Genomic DNA, 17,850 nt, shown 5'->3' with positions numbered 1-17,850 from the left:
AAAGTGGAATTCCGTAAAAAATGTATAAGGCCTTATTTACTTGTACCTTAGAAATATGGGTCAAATACATACAGTTAATTGTTAGTAAAAAAAATAAACTCCAAAATTGTGCGTTATGCCAGACTTTGGCATGATTTCCAGGTCGGTAATATGCTGATTCAAATACTTCAGTTCTCGTCATTAAGATTAGTTTTGGAAGACGTTAAGGCTCCAGTCGTCTTATGTTAGTTATTGTATAAGAATATAAATGTCCAAATTTCAAAAAGGTATGTATAGTTGGGCATTTAGAAACCTGAATGGTTAAATACGTAATTGATTGTTTTGTCCTAACGTGAAAATTGCTTTTAAATTGGCTCACATTACGTGAAGAAGATAAATTCTTGTTAATACAGTTTATTGTCTGTTCGTCAGTATGTACGAGTATGTAAATATGTAAGTATGTATATGTATATGTAATTGTATGTATGTTTGGTTCTTGCTTGATCGGGCAGTTCATCCGTTTCAGGGTCAGTTTTCTGGCTTATGCTTAAAACTAGATTAACGATATTTAAATTGCGCGCTTCGTTTCCGCAAATATTGATTTATCTCAGGCACCGATTAATTGGAGCTGATCGAACCATCTTGGTCTCTGCCCGGATCCGGTGCGATCGAGACTGGCACAACGGCATTCATTGGACAAACTAAATCAGTCCAATCAACCTCGCTCTGTCCCTTGGTGCTCTTGCGACGTTTCAAAGTGAACTGAGAGCGCTTCGGTGGCTTCAGTTTAGCAGTGATCGTAAGCGGCAGATAGCCAGGAGCCGATTCCGCATCGCGTTTGCAATGTATAATGGTCCGTCCAACAAGTTCCTTGAAATGCATTGCCAAGTGACGACGAAGGAGTGACTTACTTGGCGGTATAGAAAGCAGATCCGCCAGTAAATCGGCGTTGAAACGCGGCTCGTAAAGCATTAGTGCACCATGGACGCCAGCACCACGTAAATTGGGCGCATACTCCGACAAGTCTATGGTTTTCAGCCATTCCATAACACGGTGTGCCGTCCACAGGTCAACGCTGTCCTTATCGGTACTAGTGGCTTTATCAATGCCCTCGGCCAGTTTGGTTGAGCGACGAATCAGGCCTTCAGCGTCCCAGGACAAGCGACGCATGCACAGAATGCCACAGCGCAGTGATGCAATATGCAAACAGGAGCTGACATGCAGTTGGGAAAGATCTTCAAGGGTCAAGCGATGCAACATGCGTCCATCGACTTTGGCCTGTAGAAAGTAATCCTTGTACTGGGGCAGACCAATATCATCCAGCCAACGTAGAACCCAGGCTACATCCAAGTTTGCCGCCTTTAGTGTGAGCTCGTCAAACTCCTTGCCCGTCATATCGTCAATTGCCAATAAGATTTTCTTTCGATGTAGCGCCAATTTGAGATGAAGTTCGCGTTCAATGTCCACGGGCGAAGCAGTAAAGAAGCACACGGTTGGATCGCTTTTCAGCCACTTTCTGTAAACACAAGACATGATTTGTTTTTAAACTATTGAACTATGCAGATTTACAATGACAAGCACACGCACTTGCAGTTGTCCTGATAGCAACCCAGACCCATGTGCGTCAACCAGTTGCACACTTCCTGCGCGTTCCAGCTGCTGTAATGCTTGGCGGCATCACTGAACATTGGAGTCTGTGCGCTCCATTCGATGCGGCCGCCTGCAGTTGCACGCGATCCCCCGCGACGAAACTCCTCTGGTTCCGCCTGCTCCAGAGCAGTCAGTTCGCAATTGCTGCTGTTGCTGCGTCGCAGCTTGCCCAAGATGTTACGCAAGCCACGCGCAGAACGCTCTCGCAGCTTTGGTGAGGGTGTGGACTGGGATTGGGATCTAAAACTCGAGTACATTGACATGGCGTCCTCGGTGGGGACAGCACCATCGATGAGCACACTGTCGTCTATCAATATTTGTTCGTTGGAGGCGAATGCCACATTTCGTTGTTTCCCGCTGCTGTTTGCATTCACATCTAGACCGCGACTATTATTGTTGTGGTTGTTGTTGTTGTTGGTCTGTAGGCGCTGAACTTGTTTAGTGGCACCGCCATGTGAGCGAGGCAAACTGTGAAACTGCGGCTTGATTTGGTGACGCAAGGCCGAGGGGGGAGTCTTGGGAGCTTGTGTGCCATCAGGGGCGAAACCCTTTTGGTGGATATTGCCCATACTGCCGTAGGGCATGCTCCCCTCTCCCCTCTGTAGGTTGACCTCATTTTCACACTCCAGCGCCGTGCGATGCAGCTTTAGTTCACTTAAGGCACTCATCAGTTCCAGTTTCTGTGTTTCCAACGCAGACTTCGAAATCATTTGGCGCTGCAACTGTTCCTCCTTGCTGCACAACTGCTGTGATTTGTCTGTAAGCAGACCCTCAAGCTCAATAATTCTGTCCGCCTGTTCAGACACACGTTCCGCCAGCATTTGGTATTGGAGAGCCAATCCTTCCTTGTCGCGCTGCAGGCGGCGCATGCGCTCATCCGAATCCTGTCGTGGTATGTGCGTTTCCAGCCAATCACTTATTATGGCAGCGGTTACCGGGTCTGGAGCTGGCGCCGCCAAACCAACCTACAGACACAACATTAATGATTTGAATATAATTATCATCACTTTCGCAAGCTCTGACTCACCTGTTGCAAAGCCAAAGCCAATGTCTTGGCGGTTGACAGCACATTGGTTGCAGAAATCAAGTTGCGCTCACAGAAGCTCGTCAGAGAAGCTGTGGTTGCGACTCCTGCTGGTGCCTGGGACTGCATCTGGGTCTGCATCTGCATCTGACCAGCACTGGCAGTTGCCGTGCTCGATATAATACCATCCATCTGCTGCAATGCTGCCTCAAGCATTTTGCTCGCCTCACTGGCCGTGGTCGTCATAATACATACAATTGATATGCTAAGCTGTCACAGTAATCCGTATCCGGTGACCGATGTGAACCAGAACTGTTCAATGCTCGCTCCACTTCATTATTACATAAGCCCGTCAGTTGAGGCACGTAATTTTCTGCTTTGGAAAGGCCAATGTGCATACATTAATAATTGTAACACGAAAAACCAGCACGAAAACACAGATGGGAGAGCAACAAATGAAAAATTTGCTATGGAGGGAGGCACATGCCAATTGAACTATCGATAATATCGATATACATTCCTGACAACACAGTGTAATGGCGGGCTTACATAGTGGCACAATGCGGCATCATATTCTGCGGCAATGTTTCACAGCCCGTGTCACTAGTCAAAGTGTTCACATTGACGTCAATTAAGATGTGCTTCACAGCGCTGTGCCAAGCCAAAATGACTGCCGTCAATGTGAAAACTACTTTTCTACATTTCATTCACTATTTTCACACAGCGCCACGGCTTCAGAAAGTTCACAAAAATTGAACATTGAACAAGTTCGTGCTTTATAAGCAAGTCCCACAAAAGGAATAAAAGCAAACAAGTGCCGCGCTTTTTCGTCCACCAAACAAAATTAATTTATTTATATTTATCAGATAATGATTATTTTTGAGCATTCCACACAACTTCACCAGCATTTCTTTATTTTTGTCTAATTAACATTGTCAATTAAAAAATATATTCATCCAATATTACTTTTGCTTCTCTAGAGAATAAAATTATAAGATCGCTTTAATTTAAAAACTATAAAATGTATACCAAATCCATTTCAATAAACAAGAAATGCAAAAAAAAAAACAATTAGTCGTGCCAGTGTTCCAAAAGAACCAACTTGCTCGATATGCTTGCCACGGAAAACAGGGTTCATTTGAGCTGGTTCCACTAAAACAGCTGTCAAACTATTTTCTGTCAAATCCGTGCCAGCCTCTGGCACAAAATATATGAGGCACGGAATGACACTGGTGTTCACATTGAAAGTGACAGAATTGTGTGTCACTGTGTAAGCCCAGCATAATTTAAAATAATAAAGAGAATCCTGAAAATGATTTAGGTTTTTGATGAACGAACTAAGCGATGGTCAACTTATTTTGTCGACATTGTCGCTCATCACTGATTAAAATGGAAAATTTAAAGACGCTAAAAACTCAATAAAAATTTAATTAATCTCATTAAAATTTAAAATTTGAAATTAGACAAAATTAAGGTAAAACATTTTAATGAAGGTTTGAAGATCGCCAGCCCTCGGGAAGAGAAGTTAGAAAATTTAATTCTAAAAAAAAGAACAATATCATAAAATCGAGAAAATTAAAAAAAAAAAATTTGGAAAAGGTACAAAAATTAAGAATACATTATTTCGAAAATGTACTTATTTTTTTTAAGTAAAAAAAAACACACCACATCGGTAATTTTTACTGGAGTCGCAACAATCGGCTTAAGGCGGGAGCGCCGAAAACAACGGCCCTTTTCGTTCACTGAACGAACTAGAATAGAATTCTAGTCGCTGAACTAAATGACCTACAAAGAGGGACTTAGTTTGTTCGTTCACTTTAGGAACTAGTTTAATAGAACAAATCTAGTATGTTGTAAACCAAAACAAATAAATCTATAGTAAACAGGAATTTCCATTAAAAGTCGACTATGAATCGCTTTGCCTATGAAGAGGCCCGATTGGTCGAGAGCGAGTCCTTTGTAAGCAGGGATCGCAATGTTAAAATCTACGATGGCGATCAAAAGGTAGCACACCTTAATCATCTCAATTTCACTATTGTGCTCATGACGACATTCTTTTCAGACGGAGTTTGAAGATGGGGAAGTAGTGCTGACCACTCATAGGCTCTTCTGGGGACGTCCTGGGGAAATAGCTCGAGCAGCTGTAACACTTTGCCTGCCCCTCAGCTATGTGATATCACTCAGCGAAGAAACAACTTCGAATTTCTTTGGCCGTAAGACTCGAATTATTATGCACCTGAGACCGCCAGATGTAAGCAAAGGGCCTGGTCCATTGGACACAAGTCGGGCGACACATATTAAACTCTCGGGGAAGAATGGACTAAGAGTAGAGTTTCACAATGCTCTGCGAGAGACTTTAACTGCCCGGGTCTGGGAAATCTCACTGACCAATGAGACAATACTTAAAGATCCAGAAGCCATGGCGAATGTCAACGAAAGGCTGGCGAGGATTCAAAAGCGTACTGGTATTGGTGGCATAGAGCGTCACCTGGAAGCGAAGGCTAAGGCAACAGACGAGAATATAGCACTTGCGTTCCAGGATCTAAGTGTCCTTATGGCTATGGCCAAGGACATGGTTGGCTTGTCGAAAAGTATTAGTGGTAAGATACGCGAGCAAAAAGGTGAAATATCCGATGATGAAACGGTGCGCTTCAAGTCCTACTTGCTCAGCTTGGGCATTGATGATCCTGTGACGCGGGACAACTTCACCAGCAACACGGCGTACTTCAATAGCTTGGCCCAACAAATATGCGAAATGCTGCTGGATCCCATCGAAGTGAGTATTCTGGAATATATCCTGCATACATATTTTGTATTAATTTGTGGATTCTAAGGAGCATGGTGGCATGATGTCTCTGGCCGATGTTTATTGTCGCGTAAATCGCGCTCGTGGGCTTGAACTTCTCTCGCCTGAGGATTTGTTGCACGCTTGCGAACAGCTAAATGGTCCAATAAAACTCCGTCGCTTTCCCAGTGGAGCCATGGTCTTACAGCTGGAATCCCACGATGATGAACTTATAGCCATTGACACATTGGAGAAAGTCAATGCTGCTGAATCCCTAGCTGTGGAGGAACTTGCAAATCAGCTTGGCATATCGCTGCTGTTGGCCAAGGAGCGACTGTTGGTGGCCGAACGACTCGGAAAAGTTTGCCGAGATGAGTCCGTGGAGGGTCTGCGATTTTACGCCAATCTATTACTTCATCGGAACGTTGACTAGCTGTCATGGTTGCATCTCAGTTTATACAAGATATATGTAATTAATGTTTCTGTTGACTCTTTTTTTGTAAAATACAAACATGAATTCGACTGTCACTGTTCAGATGTGCAGTTTTCGCAATAAGATACTCATGAATTGATGGCACACTTGAATTTTGTACATTCACACAACAAGACTGTTTTATATTTGATTTATTAGAAGTCTTTCTTGGATGCATTTGCTTACTATCCACCATCGAGTGACTTTTATCGGGCCTTTAATTTCAGTTCTCGAAAGTAATTATCTTTTGTCTTTAAACGTAATCAGTTTTATGAATACTTTAAATGAAAAGATTCTACGTCAGGTAATTAGATAAGCAGTTATTGAATTGAAGTTACATTTATGTTAATAGGTATATAATAGCTTATGCTGCTTTTCGGATTGATTTGCATTACTTTTGTGTAATTATCTTTATCTTTAAAATTTTATATTTCATTCACATTTGATCTGGAGCTACTCCAGACACGGATTCGTGCGCAATTCCTGCCCTGACTACCTGGTTTATCGTAACATTTATAATTTTTAGGTAGTACCATGTTTTCTTTCTTAAATCACATTTATTATTATTATTAATAATATTAACATTGAGTAAATTATTCTTGAGTGTATGCGTGTGTATAGTTGGGGACCTCAGTTTTTCTCTTTTTTTTTATATATATTTTACGTTATTTTATAGGGTATTTTGTATTATATAGGCATTTTATGTTGTACAGCAAAAGCAAACGATGCCAAACTATTACAATTACAGCAAAAGTCGTAACATAATTAAAATAGTTACTTAAATAAATTATTTCATGCTACAAAGAACGGGCTTAGTGAAAAAAACAAAATTTGTTTAATCATATATATTTTGTTGAAGCTAATTTACAAATGGTAACTAACTGTAGCTTATTTACTTTCATTTCGATTCGTATTACATTGCTCTATTACAAATAAATTTTAATTTTTTTAATATGATTTGTTTGACTTTTGCGTTCGATTTTTGTTGTTTTTTTTTTGTAAATTTTTTTTTTTGTAAAATGTAAATTGCAATTGGAAGTACGAGTACTAATTTGTTTTGCTTAGTTTTTGTTGTAATTGGGTTGAATACAAACTAAAATGGGATTTTATTTTAAATTAAATTAAGTTAAGCAATTAAATAATAAGCAATATTGATAATAATAATAATAGTAGTAGTATTAATAATAATAATAATAATAGTACAATATGCATATGTATGTATATTTATATTTATATTAATATGAACCATTACACCTGTTCATACCTTTGTAACTAATTCAAATCGTAATAATTAGCCATTTTCTGTTTTACAATCAATTTTACAATTTCTTTTCATCTTATTATTGCTTTGCTTTGTTTTTTGTTTCCTTTTTGTTTTGTTTTGTTTTGTGAGGGCGTCTTTGCCTTACTATTTAAGCTTAAAGTTAGCACGCACGCTTACGTAATTAGACTTAAGGTGTAACAAATTGGAGTTGAAGAGCCAAATTGATAGACATTATTGACATGGCGTTTCGGCGCACGTTTATATATGAAACAATTATTATGTACAATTAGATAAATATTAATTAATAAGAGCTTTACACCTAATTCGTTTTGTAATTTAGCAGAATATTCTGCAAGGGACACACTCATCATCATCTCCATCGGCGATGGCTTCCTAGTTGAGACTTCAGCTAACTCCAGTTTATTAGCAATAATTGTAAATTGAAATGAGCTGCTATGTTGATCTCATGCAGCTTTACCAGTACATCAGCCCAAACAATTTACACTTACAATTATACACATCAAAATACATGTAGATATATGGTTATGCAATGTATGCTATTAGTGCTATTTATAAGTTGTAACCATAAACTATAATATCATGCAAATACACAACGCGTAGCCTTATTACTTGTCTTCTCTCCTCAATTAACTCAATTAACAAAAATGAATAGTGCGTCTGTATTAATTGCATACTTCAGTAGCAAGTACTGCGCCCATTGCATCTACTTGAAGCTAGGAGACGGAGATGCTGCTCTCTTTTCCCTACTCTCGATTGGTAACTCAGCGCCACTACTTGGTTTACTTGGTTGCATCGGTGGTGGAACGCCGTCGATTGACTGCTGCCTGTTGTTGTTGTTTCGCCGCCGCCAACGCCGTCAGTGTACGTTGGTTCATGACACCCGCACTTGTCGCAGCCGAGCGGCCAGCGATTTGTATGTGCTGCAACTGTTGGTGCTGCACCTGGCTGGGGCTAGGCAGCGTCTGGGAGGCGGCTGAGGCGGTGCCCTGGTTGAGTATTCGATGTTGCTGCTGCTGTGGCTGCTGCGTCGTCGCCTTAACGGTCTTCAGCTGAAGCTTCTGCGCAGACATCACAATTGGCCCTGCACTGAGACTTGTGCTACTGGTCACTGCATTGGCTGTGTGGGGCGAGATTAACAAAATTCATTTCAGACAACATTCTTTCAATCATTTGGTTTACTCACCATTAACCGGTGTTGTCGCAATCTTCAATGTGGAACCACCGATCTGGCGTTGCGCGGTGAGCAGCTGTCGACTGCTGGCCATCTGCTTCGTTCCCACAACCTGAACGTTGCGTGCTCGCGGCTGGATGGCTGTGGCGGCCGTGGACGCGACAACACCGCTTGAGGTACGTATTGTTTGAGGATTTAATTTCTGTACTCCGGCACCGACTATTTGAGCTGTAAGCAAAGAGCAGAACGGGTGTGCGGGGAGATTTTTTGGTTGTTGTTTTAGGTTACAATGAATCTGTTGGTCAAAGACGCTAACTAAACGCCACCGTAGGCCCGTGGGTTAGAGCATGTTAGACGGTGACGCTTTTAAACTGATGGCATGGGTTAAATACAAGACACATAAATAGTTTAGTTGCATGAGTATCGAAACGAGTTGTTAACGGGTTTGTGTAAACGAAAAACGAAACAGAAATTGAAATAGAAACAGAAAAGTACAAAATTAAGCATATTCAATAAAATAGATAAATAAGTACTTATAACAAGAAAGCTATAGTCGAGTTCCCGACTTTACAATACAAGTTACTCAATAAACAGTCAGCCCAACATTTATTCGTACCCTCTGTTTTTATGCTTAAACGGCCATTGAAGGTCAGCTTTTCGTATAACATTTTTGCGGATAAGCACTATAATTTACCGTACTTTTAATGTATTTTGTTTTTCAAATAAGTATTTAAAATACTTCTGAACTATGTTGAAAAAGTATATGTATCTTATAAGACAAATGTACTCTATTTATAAGAGAAACTTCTTCAAAATTTCGAGTGTTTGAACAAATGTTGTGCTGAGTACACATACAACTTTGGAAAAATTTGATCCCTAATTTGGTTGTAATTATTATAACATTCATTTAGTTCGCAAAACCTATTTCGTCACCATCAAAGTTGTTTCTTCTTCATATCTAATCCTTGTTGCAATTAACAAAATGCCTTTCTGGAATGGCCCTCAGTAACTCCGTTGATTCGAATTATATCTTCTTAATCGTATCAAAGATAAGTCAAAGTGGTAATTTTAATAATGAGTAGTTTTTTAATTTTAACTGGTACTAACCGATTGAGATTGGACACCGTAAATAAAACCTTAACCGAAACAAGACTGTTTTATTATACCGAAACAGAAACACCAAAATAAACGATTAATAACCGATTCATGTATAACGGTTTGTTTCACGTCAGTCAAGCAGTAAATTTAATTATGTTGTTAAGAGGAAATCTTTGTTTTACAAACTAATTTTGATTTTAAATTTAAATATTGATCTTATCTTTTTTGAAATCAAAGAATATTTTTTTTATATAAATACTATTGTTATAATAGCAATTCTAACACTTAGTTCTTTTTTTTTTTGAACCGAAATAATACCGGTATTTTAAAACCGAAAGGCCAAGTTACACTGGAAGCGAAACGACCGCGGATGAAAAACTCCATATAAAAAAACAGCGAATAAATTTTTTACTGTTATTTGTATATGGAGTTTTCATTCCGCGGTCGTTTCGCTTTCAGTGTAACTAGCCCTGAACCATACAAAAATCCAGTAGTCGTTACGAAACTGATAAACAAAGATTTTGGGTAGCCAAAAACCAAAATACAAACAGAACCGAAACGCTAACTTGAACCACTATTCGATTCTGTTTGAAGTCCTGCCCAAAACACCTTTTCAAATTGTGTTACCTGTTCTGTTTGAGGTGCCAACAGCATCAACAAGGATCAAAATTTCGTCTTTAATGCTTTCGTGTTCTGTCAAATGCATGTATTCTTGATATTGACTGTTCGACGCCTCCACCATTTAAATTCAAAAGTCTTAATTTGTTTCTACAAATTGAATACAACAGTAGTATAAATAATATTGCATACATTTAGGCGCTCGCGTGTTTATTGTGGAGAGGTGTACAACAAACTTGATATGTGTGCCGAATTGGGTTGCAGACGCACGGACATGGCTATATAGACTCGGCTGATAATAATAAATATACCTTATGTCTTTAACTCTGTCACATAAATTGCAATGAACCCTTGTACTCCGAGAGTAACTGCTATAAAAGCGTATTTATATACTTATAATTAATATAGGAATATCAAGTAATATGTTAACAAATATCTGAACAAGACATCTTGGCAAAATCTTCTGTGTCTGGTCAGAATTTCTCTAGCACGCACGCATGTACACAAACAAGGACAGTTGCTACTTGGATGACTCACCAATGGGCAGCGTAAGCATAGCCGTTGTGGCTCCTGTCCCGCTGGCATTGCCGCCGGTTCCTCCACCGCCGCCAGCTGTATTATTTGTAATAACCACCGTTTGTGTTCCAGCCACCGTTGAGGGTAGGCTTACGATTGTACCCGTGGGCGGTGCATGTTGAATCTGCTGCTGTTGCTGTTGTTGCTGCTGGGGCGACGGTTGTGTCTGCAAGGTGATGGTATGCGACAGCTGCTGTTGCTGCGTCGATACGGGCACTGAGACCAGCACACTGCGCTGCTGTGTCTGCGCTTGCGTCAAAGCTCCAGCCGTCGTACCGCCTGCACCCGTGCCCTGCTGCTGTTGCTGCTGCTGCACTTGAACCGGTGCTTGAAGATTGTTGCCGGAGAACTGCAGGGAAATGGGCTGCGTGAAGCCTGGAATCTGCACTTGCACGTTTTGCAGACCAGCAAAATTTGCCATGGCACCCTGAAGCTGCGACAGATTAATGCCCTGTAGGTTAAGCGTGGCAGTAGTTTGTTGCTGCTGAGGAGAGGCTGACGGCTGCGGATGCGGACTAGACATCGGTGAGTGTATGGATGAGGTGGCGGGCGAGTGCACTAATGTCTTGGTAATGAATTGCTGCTGCTGCTGTTGTTGTTGCTGTGTCGCTTGCGCTTGTTGCGGCGACATGTGCGGCATGGCCACTGCTGACACATTGGATGTCACATTGCTCAGTCTGTCGAGCAGCACCTGGTTCTGATGCGTCTGCGATGACTGCGAGTGATCCGAGCCGGATGGCGAGGGCGTCGTCGCATTGGTGAGCAGCGCATTAAGCGTCCCACTGCCACCGCCAGTTGTAGATGTTAGGTTGGTGGGCACCGCGAATCCACTTGCATTTGATGCATTCGAGTCGCTACCCGGTGAAGGCGCCGCCATCCCCACTACTATGGCATTTGGCGGCGCAGTAGTGCTATCCCTTCGCAGTGAGCTCAATATACGCTGTTGCTGCTGCTGTTGGCCCGTATTGAGTATTTTGAGGCTGCCGCAGACTCCGCCCGTGCTGACCGTGTACGCGCCGTAGCTGGTTGTTGGATTCGTCATCACAGCAGGCGGCGAGGCCAGCTGCGATGCGAGCGCCGACATGGACACACGCACCGTTTGACTCACGTCGGAGGACTGCTGTTGTGCCTGACCTGCTTGACCCTGGACCTGCACTTGACCCTGTGCCTGGTTCAGATTGACGGCTATAAGATTACCCGCTGAGTTAGTGCGAAACGTGGTTGCTCCGCCAGCGCCAACAATGTTAATCTTACGGTTCGCGTTCAGCAGGTTCTGCAGTACCTCGCTGGAAGGCTGCTTCCGTTGTGCGCTCACAAGCGTCGGAGCTCCACGAGTCGTCTGCACAAACGTGGCCGTTGTTGCATCTGCAGTGTTGGGTGCTGGTTGCTGCTGATGCTGCACCAATGTTAGCGTCTGCTGCTGCCCCGTGGACGAGGTTGTGAAGGTGCCACTGGCAACCGGTGTGCTTGTCATGGCTGCAGGAGCACTATTCAGCAGGTTCAGTATGGACGCGTTGCCCGAATTCTTGAGAGTTGTTGTCGCTGGATTTCCGCTGCTGCCACTGCTACTATTGATGTTTGTCGTCACGTTGCTGTTGCTGGTGGGAATTGGTGTGTTGCCGGCTGTGGACAAACGGATAATGCAATGAGTCAAGTCGATTGAATAATAAGCAAAATCTCTGTCGATTTTCAAACTTACGGTGCTGTTGCTGCTGTTGTTGTTGTTGCTGTTGGTATTGGTTGGCAGAGTTCATGATACTGGTGACTATGGCGTTGATTGCGGGATTTGGATGGATTGCCGTGTTACTATTGTTGTTATTGTTATTATTACTATTATTGTTGTTGTTGTTATTGTTATTGTTGCTGATGGTATTATTATTTGTGGTGGTTATTTGATGTTGCTGCTGCTGTTGTTGCTTCTGCAGTAGTTGATGTTGTGAACTCACGACTGGAGCAGACTTCAGCTGGGATTGCTATGACAAACAAAATAAATCGAATTCGATATCAATAAATGATCAGATCAAAGATAAAATACTTTGGATTGTTTTTATAATCGATTAATTTCAAAGTAGACTAGAACATAATAATGAGTTAAGGACTTTGATCCTTTGTATCTTAGTGAAGGCTTACTCACAAACTGACTGATTGTTATCCTGCCCAAAAAAAATATCCTCTTATAAATCCCATTTTAATGAAGTGTACTTATAAAAACACTACAAAAACAAACATCGCTCGAGAGAGACAAGAGATTTATCCAATTCCTGCTATATTATATAGCGTTTTTTGTTTGTAAAATGTATAATCAAGTAATGACAATGTAGAGACTAGACTATTTTCATATTGTGCATATATCAATCTACTATGGATATTTCCACTTCTTATTAGACTGAGCTGCTAATAGTAATTAAATTTTTTAATCAGTATAACTTAACTAAAAAATTGAAGGTTAAAATTAATAAAAATAATCAAGTTTTCAGTAAGATTTTACTGGAATATAACACCACTAACATTTTAGTTGAGATTATCCTACCACTATATTTTTTATATGCGTTTTTTCAATACTAATAATTTTTATTTGTGATTTAAATCGCCACTAAATATATTTAGTTAGGATTTTAATTTCTAATTTAATCAAAGCCCAAAAAAACAATTTAATCAATTTCAAGCTGTGCCAAAATATAACAACATCAACTAGAGATAATTTATACGCCGAAAAGGAATGTAGTCAACTTACGAGAATTGGCACATTGGAGTTGAGCTGGGCACGCAATGCGGAATTGGCGCCAATGGCCGTGTTTAACTGAGCGGTTGCAACAGATTTCTGCTGTTGCATGTTGGCTGGTTGTATTGTGATTCCTGAGTGCTGCAGCGTTGTGGCCAACTGTTGTTGTTGTTGCTGCTGCTGCTGCTGTTGTTGTTGAGGCTGCTGTTGTTGCTGTACCAGTACCAGCGATCCGTTGCTTAAGCTCACCTGGTGGGTGGTCGTTGCAGACGCGTTTCCACTGGATGTAAGCAGTTGTATATGTTGCTGCTGCTGCTGCTGTTGTTGGGACGACTGCTGTAAGATGGCATTGTTCCCAGTGACGAGTTGTGCCTGCTGTTGCAGTTGCAATGTACCATCAACATTAAACTGAGTGGTGGCAATTGGTTGCTGTTGCTGTTGTTGCTGACGAAAACTTTGGTGCACGTTGATTGCGTTGTTGACTGTCTTGGTGACAATCTGTTGCCGCGGAAGTACAACATTCGGATGCGATTGCGCCACATGGTGCACTGTGGCGGGCAATTGTTGCTGCTGTTGAGTAAACTGAACCTGTCGTTGTTGCTGCTGTTGTTGCTGCTGCTGCTGTTGTTGCTGCTGTTGTTGTTGCTGCTGTTGTTGTTGTTGGTGCTGCTGCTGTTGTTGTTGCTGCTGCAGTAGTAATCGCTGCTCATTCGTTAGCCCAGTGTGGGTAACAATTGGCACATGTCCGGGTATCAGATGAGTGATCTTAACTGCCTTGCGTCCCTCCTCAGTGAATATCTCGCGGAATTGCTGAATATAACGATTCGCATGGACACGAGTGCCCAACGCAAAGCGGCATGATTCACCATTGCGTTCTCCCTCGCGATAGTCGCGATCCACGTACAGCTCACCGAGGTATTCTGCGTCGGAGGGACGCTGGTAGATGGACAATTTGATGTGGTAGAGGGCTCGTCTGCCCTCGCTCGCTTCGCGCTCCGTCTCCAGAACATATTCCTCGATGAGCTGCGGCTGAAAGTTGTGGCGACAGTTTGGCTGGCAGCCTTCCTTGCACGCATCACTGAACTCGTTAAGCGGCTCAAAAGTCTTGGCATACTTTTCAACGCTGATCACATGCTCGGGAACCTTTAGATTCGCCGGATACTCGAGGCACGGCGGTCGTATGGGTCGAATGACTTCGTGCGGCCGTCGCGGTACTTTTGAAGTGAATGAGGAGAGCATGACGCCACCAAGCGGATTGTTGCTGGGTGCCGTTGCAGGAGTCGCATTCGCAGTACTGTTGCTGGAGGTGCGTGGTCGCTGGCGGAGACGTGTTAGATAGTCGCAGAGTTCGAGCCCCTTGTGATGTGTGAACTGATCCAGTTTGCGTTTGCGGTTGATGGCCACCTGGGTGAATTTGTTCATCTGGCGGCGCATTTCGTGCGAATTGAAACGCTGGCGTTCGTGCTGCGCATTGATGGCTTGTCGCCCGATGCTAGGGTCTGGCTCCAAGCAAAGCGGCTCCGCGGTGGCCAGCACTAGTTGACTTTCCAACGCCAGACGATCCTCTGGCGTTGAGGCAGCCCAGCCCAGCGAACTGCCTAGCTGCTGCACGTCCGCGAATAGCGTGGCATTGCTGGGCCGCAGCAGGATGTGTTTCATATCACAGATATTGGTTGAGGTGGCAAAAGTCTGGCGAAAATCGCGAATTTGCGCAATAACGCAACCAGCATAAAATACGCTGGGCTTGGCATATACTCGTGACCCTTCGCTGCCATCCTGGGGCGAGTTCAGGCTGACGGTATCGGCGCTCAGCAGATCCATGAGAAACTCTGGCAGCAGCTCTCGGTCAATGCATTGCAACAGCAAATCGTTTTCATACGGCCAACGCAGTACCTCCACCAAGCCATAGTTGGATGACACTGGCGCCGACGCTGAGTCCCCAGTTGAATCGCTCTCTGCCAGCCTCGACTTGGTCCTGAGCTGGCTACTACTACCATCACCATCTCTCTCCCTCTCTGCCTGCGCCTTGTTTCGGCTAGTGCTGCTCTTGTCGAAGGTGCTCTCACTGCCGTGGATGCCATGATAGTGGGCGGGTTCAGCGACAATCCATTCATTTGTGACCGGGTTAAGCACTAATTGCTCATCGTAGTGCAGTGCCAGGGAGTAGCCTTTATTGCCGGGATACAGGTTCACCACAATCGTGTTTAATCGCTCACTCTCGACCAGGCGCTCCAAAATAAAAGAGCGACTTCGTTGCTTCAGCTATAGACACAAAATATATGTTAGATCATTTATTCATCATCACTTGCTTTCATTTGTTGCAGACTTACCCCCGTTTCCGCAAAGTGGTTCAGATCGTTCCCGAGCAGTTGTAGGTATAGCTCCTTAATTTTGTCGTGTATATTCATGAACTTTGTGGTCGTTTCCCGCTTAGTAGAGGTGGAGGTGGTGGAGGTGCCCTGAGTGCTGCTGGCATTAATGATATTATTGTAACCAGCACGTGATGATGCAGATGTTAGAGCTGTATTGCGACTAGAGGAACTGCAATCCTTGTTGCTGCTACTGCTGCTGCAGCTGCTTTTCTGTCGTTTGCTGGGCGATGATGCTGGCGATGATAGCACATGGTGGTTGTGGTGCAGGTGGTGATTTTGGTGGTGATGACTGCTGCCGCTCCCGCTGCCAGATGATGCGTTTGAACTGCTAGAGGGTGGTCGCCTATCAGCCTTCTTACTATTATTATTGTTATTATTATTATTGTTGTTGTTGTTGTTGTTGCTGTTATTGTTATTGTTGTTACTGCTGTGTGATTGCTGCAGGTGCTGAAAAATATGTGCAGTGGTGGAGGAGGGCGTGCTATTGTTGTTTAAGCTGGAATTGACACCCGGCGGTGTTGACAACAGCAGGTCAGGAACTACCGGCGACGGCGACGTGATCGAGTTGAAATTGGACAGCGTCGTCGTTGAGGAGGAGCATGATGAAGGTGAAGGTGCTATCGTAATTGCCGTACACGGCAAGCCGCTGGGCGTTGAGGCTGCGTTGTGGCTGACGTGCGTCTGCTCTGTGAGTATGACAATGTTGCCACCCCCCGGGGGCAGTTCAGTGGGCGACTCGTCATCGTCGAATATGCAGATCGGCGGTTGCGCTGGTATTTGAGGTATCGCTTGCAGCAGACTCGTCTCCAGAAACGATTTGCTGCTCGTTGGAAAGCTAACAGTGACTGGAGCAGGCGACACCTGCTGCTGCTGCTGTTGGCTGTTGATGGCAAGCGTGGGTGAACATGCGGCCTGTAGCACGGTGTGTAACTGATGGTACGACTGCTGATGTTGCTGTTGTCCCAGTGACTGTTGTTGTGACTGACCCTGTGCCTGTGCATTCGGCTGTGGTGAGCTCTGGGTCGCTTGGTAAACAAACTGTTGTTGTTGTTGTTGAATGGCCGAGCCAACGGCATGGGACAAGCCCGGAGCACTCGCATTTAGTGGGTTATCGCCCTTTAGCTTCTTGAGCGTGTCATTTATGATGAACTATAAATCGGATGAGTAAATCAGTTTCAATACATATTAATATGCTAATCCTTTAAGACTATTCCACAACCCGACAATACTTACGTCTGCTTCTTGGCATGATGAGTCCAAGCTTTGCATTGTGCCAGCGAGAGATGCACAATTCGCAATCGCAGTCCCAGTCCCAGTTCCTGTTGCAACTGAGTTCCAATTCAATAACCGACGACGACGACATTCAAACCAAAGAACGAGAACGAGAACAGAACTGGACGAGAACAGTAGTAGTTAGGCGCCTCCCCAGGACCAGTTCAGTTGTTTTCATCGCTCCTCCTTGCACTTGCAGGTGTCTGCCTGCCCGAGTTACAACTACACAACTACACAACAACAACAATTTCGTATTTTCGATTTCGCTTTATTTTTCAACACAATTTCGATTTTGGGATAAGCATTGTCATTGGAATTGCGCCTTTTTGCACACACAGAGTCTTTTAATATTGTTATTGTTGAGTTTTCATGCGCTTTTCCTTCCCCCAAATGTAATTTCTTCACTCTTTTTCTGCTGCTGCTGCTGCTTTGCGTGACATTTTCTCTTCGCCTGCGCCCCTCTTTCGCCTACGGTCTTTTTGGCTTCTTACACACACACAAATACAAAGTGCTAACTTTAAATTCAACGTATGCACCACAACGTTTTCTCAAACTCATAAAGGAGTTGCTAAAATTCAATGTCTTTCATTTGTTTAATGTTTTTTTATGTTTTATGCAGAAAGTTTAGTTTTGCAATGGTACGTTCTCGCCGAAAACGCGTACACACTGGCAGCCAATAATTGTGTTATCGATACCGATAACTATACAATATGGGCTTGCAATCATGGTAACAATTTTGAATTAAAAATGCAAAAACTATGCCTCGCTCAGATTTTTTTTGCATTATAGTAAATATAAATAATTATATTAATATTATTAACACTTT

The 17,850-nt window shown here is 43.1% G+C and overlaps 3 protein-coding genes across 4 annotated transcripts; 1 reads left to right on the top strand and 2 right to left on the bottom strand.

Moving 5' to 3' along the window:
• Window positions 1–9: 9 nt before the first annotated feature.
• On the bottom strand, window positions 10–3,126 carry LOC117787647 (liprin-beta-2). Its single transcript, XM_034626224.1, has 3 exons — window positions 2,657–3,126; window positions 1,567–2,594; window positions 10–1,495 (listed from the first exon to the last, which is right to left on the bottom strand). Exons 1-3 carry the CDS (start codon window positions 2,897–2,899, stop codon window positions 598–600), a joined length of 2,169 nt encoding a protein of 722 aa, XP_034482115.1. The 5' UTR covers window positions 2,900–3,126; the 3' UTR covers window positions 10–597.
• Window positions 3,127–4,496: 1,370 nt separating this feature from the next.
• On the top strand, window positions 4,497–5,998 carry LOC117786567 (vacuolar protein-sorting-associated protein 36). The gene is made up of 3 exons (XM_034624895.1): window positions 4,497–4,657; window positions 4,716–5,429; window positions 5,488–5,998. The coding sequence occupies exons 1-3, from the start codon at window positions 4,562–4,564 to the stop codon at window positions 5,869–5,871; spliced, it is 1,194 nt and encodes a 397-aa protein (XP_034480786.1). The 5' UTR covers window positions 4,497–4,561; the 3' UTR covers window positions 5,872–5,998.
• Window positions 5,999–6,045: 47 nt separating this feature from the next.
• Window positions 6,046–17,696, bottom strand: LOC117786566. 2 transcript variants are annotated; one of them, XM_034624894.1, is made up of 8 exons: window positions 16,986–17,696; window positions 15,711–16,901; window positions 13,969–15,642; window positions 13,393–13,560; window positions 12,358–12,631; window positions 10,620–12,281; window positions 8,379–8,594; window positions 6,046–8,312 (listed from the first exon to the last, which is right to left on the bottom strand). In XM_034624894.1, exons 1-8 carry the CDS (start codon window positions 17,019–17,021, stop codon window positions 7,975–7,977), a joined length of 5,559 nt encoding a protein of 1,852 aa, XP_034480785.1. In that variant the 5' UTR covers window positions 17,022–17,696; the 3' UTR covers window positions 6,046–7,974. The 2 variants fall into 2 exon arrangements, with proteins under 2 accessions (XP_034480785.1, XP_034480784.1); XM_034624893.1 differs by having other exon boundaries at window positions 13,393–15,642.
• Between the last annotated feature and the right edge of the window lie 154 nt (window positions 17,697–17,850).

This window comes from Drosophila innubila, assembly GCF_004354385.1.
Source record: "Drosophila innubila isolate TH190305 chromosome 3L unlocalized genomic scaffold, UK_Dinn_1.0 0_D_3L, whole genome shotgun sequence".
In the NCBI taxonomy this organism is placed as follows: Eukaryota; Metazoa; Arthropoda; class Insecta; order Diptera; family Drosophilidae; genus Drosophila; species Drosophila innubila.
This window is presented reverse-complemented; position numbering and strand designations above follow the sequence as displayed.

What these genes read in the sequence shown, in the direction of transcription:
- LOC117787647 (XM_034626224.1), bottom strand. Translation starts at nt 2,899, where the DNA reads ATGACGACCACGGCCAGTGAGGCGAGCAAAATGCTTGAGGCAGCATTG. An exon ending in TGGCTTTGGCTTTGCAACAG is followed by an intron (nt 2,595 to 2,656) that starts GTGAGTCAGAGC and finishes TTGTGTCTGTAG; the next exon opens with GTTGGTTTGGCGGCGCCAGC. An exon ending in TGCTATCAGGACAACTGCAA is followed by an intron (nt 1,496 to 1,566) that starts GTGCGTGTGCTT and finishes TTGTGTTTACAG; the next exon opens with AAAGTGGCTGAAAAGCGATC.
- LOC117786567 (XM_034624895.1), top strand. Translation starts at nt 4,562, where the DNA reads ATGAATCGCTTTGCCTATGAAGAGGCCCGATTGGTCGAGAGCGAGTCC. An exon ending in TCTACGATGGCGATCAAAAG is followed by an intron (nt 4,658 to 4,715) that starts GTAGCACACCTT and finishes CATTCTTTTCAG; the next exon opens with ACGGAGTTTGAAGATGGGGA. An exon ending in TGCTGCTGGATCCCATCGAA is followed by an intron (nt 5,430 to 5,487) that starts GTGAGTATTCTG and finishes GTGGATTCTAAG; the next exon opens with GAGCATGGTGGCATGATGTC.
- LOC117786566 (XM_034624893.1), bottom strand. Translation starts at nt 17,021, where the DNA reads ATGCAAAGCTTGGACTCATCATGCCAAGAAGCAGAC. An exon ending in ACTCCAATGTGCCAATTCTC is followed by an intron (nt 12,632 to 13,392) that starts GTAAGTTGACTA and finishes TGTTTGTCATAG; the next exon opens with CAATCCCAGCTGAAGTCTGC. An exon ending in TGCGACAACACCGGTTAATG is followed by an intron (nt 8,313 to 8,378) that starts GTGAGTAAACCA and finishes CGCCCCACACAG; the next exon opens with CCAATGCAGTGACCAGTAGC.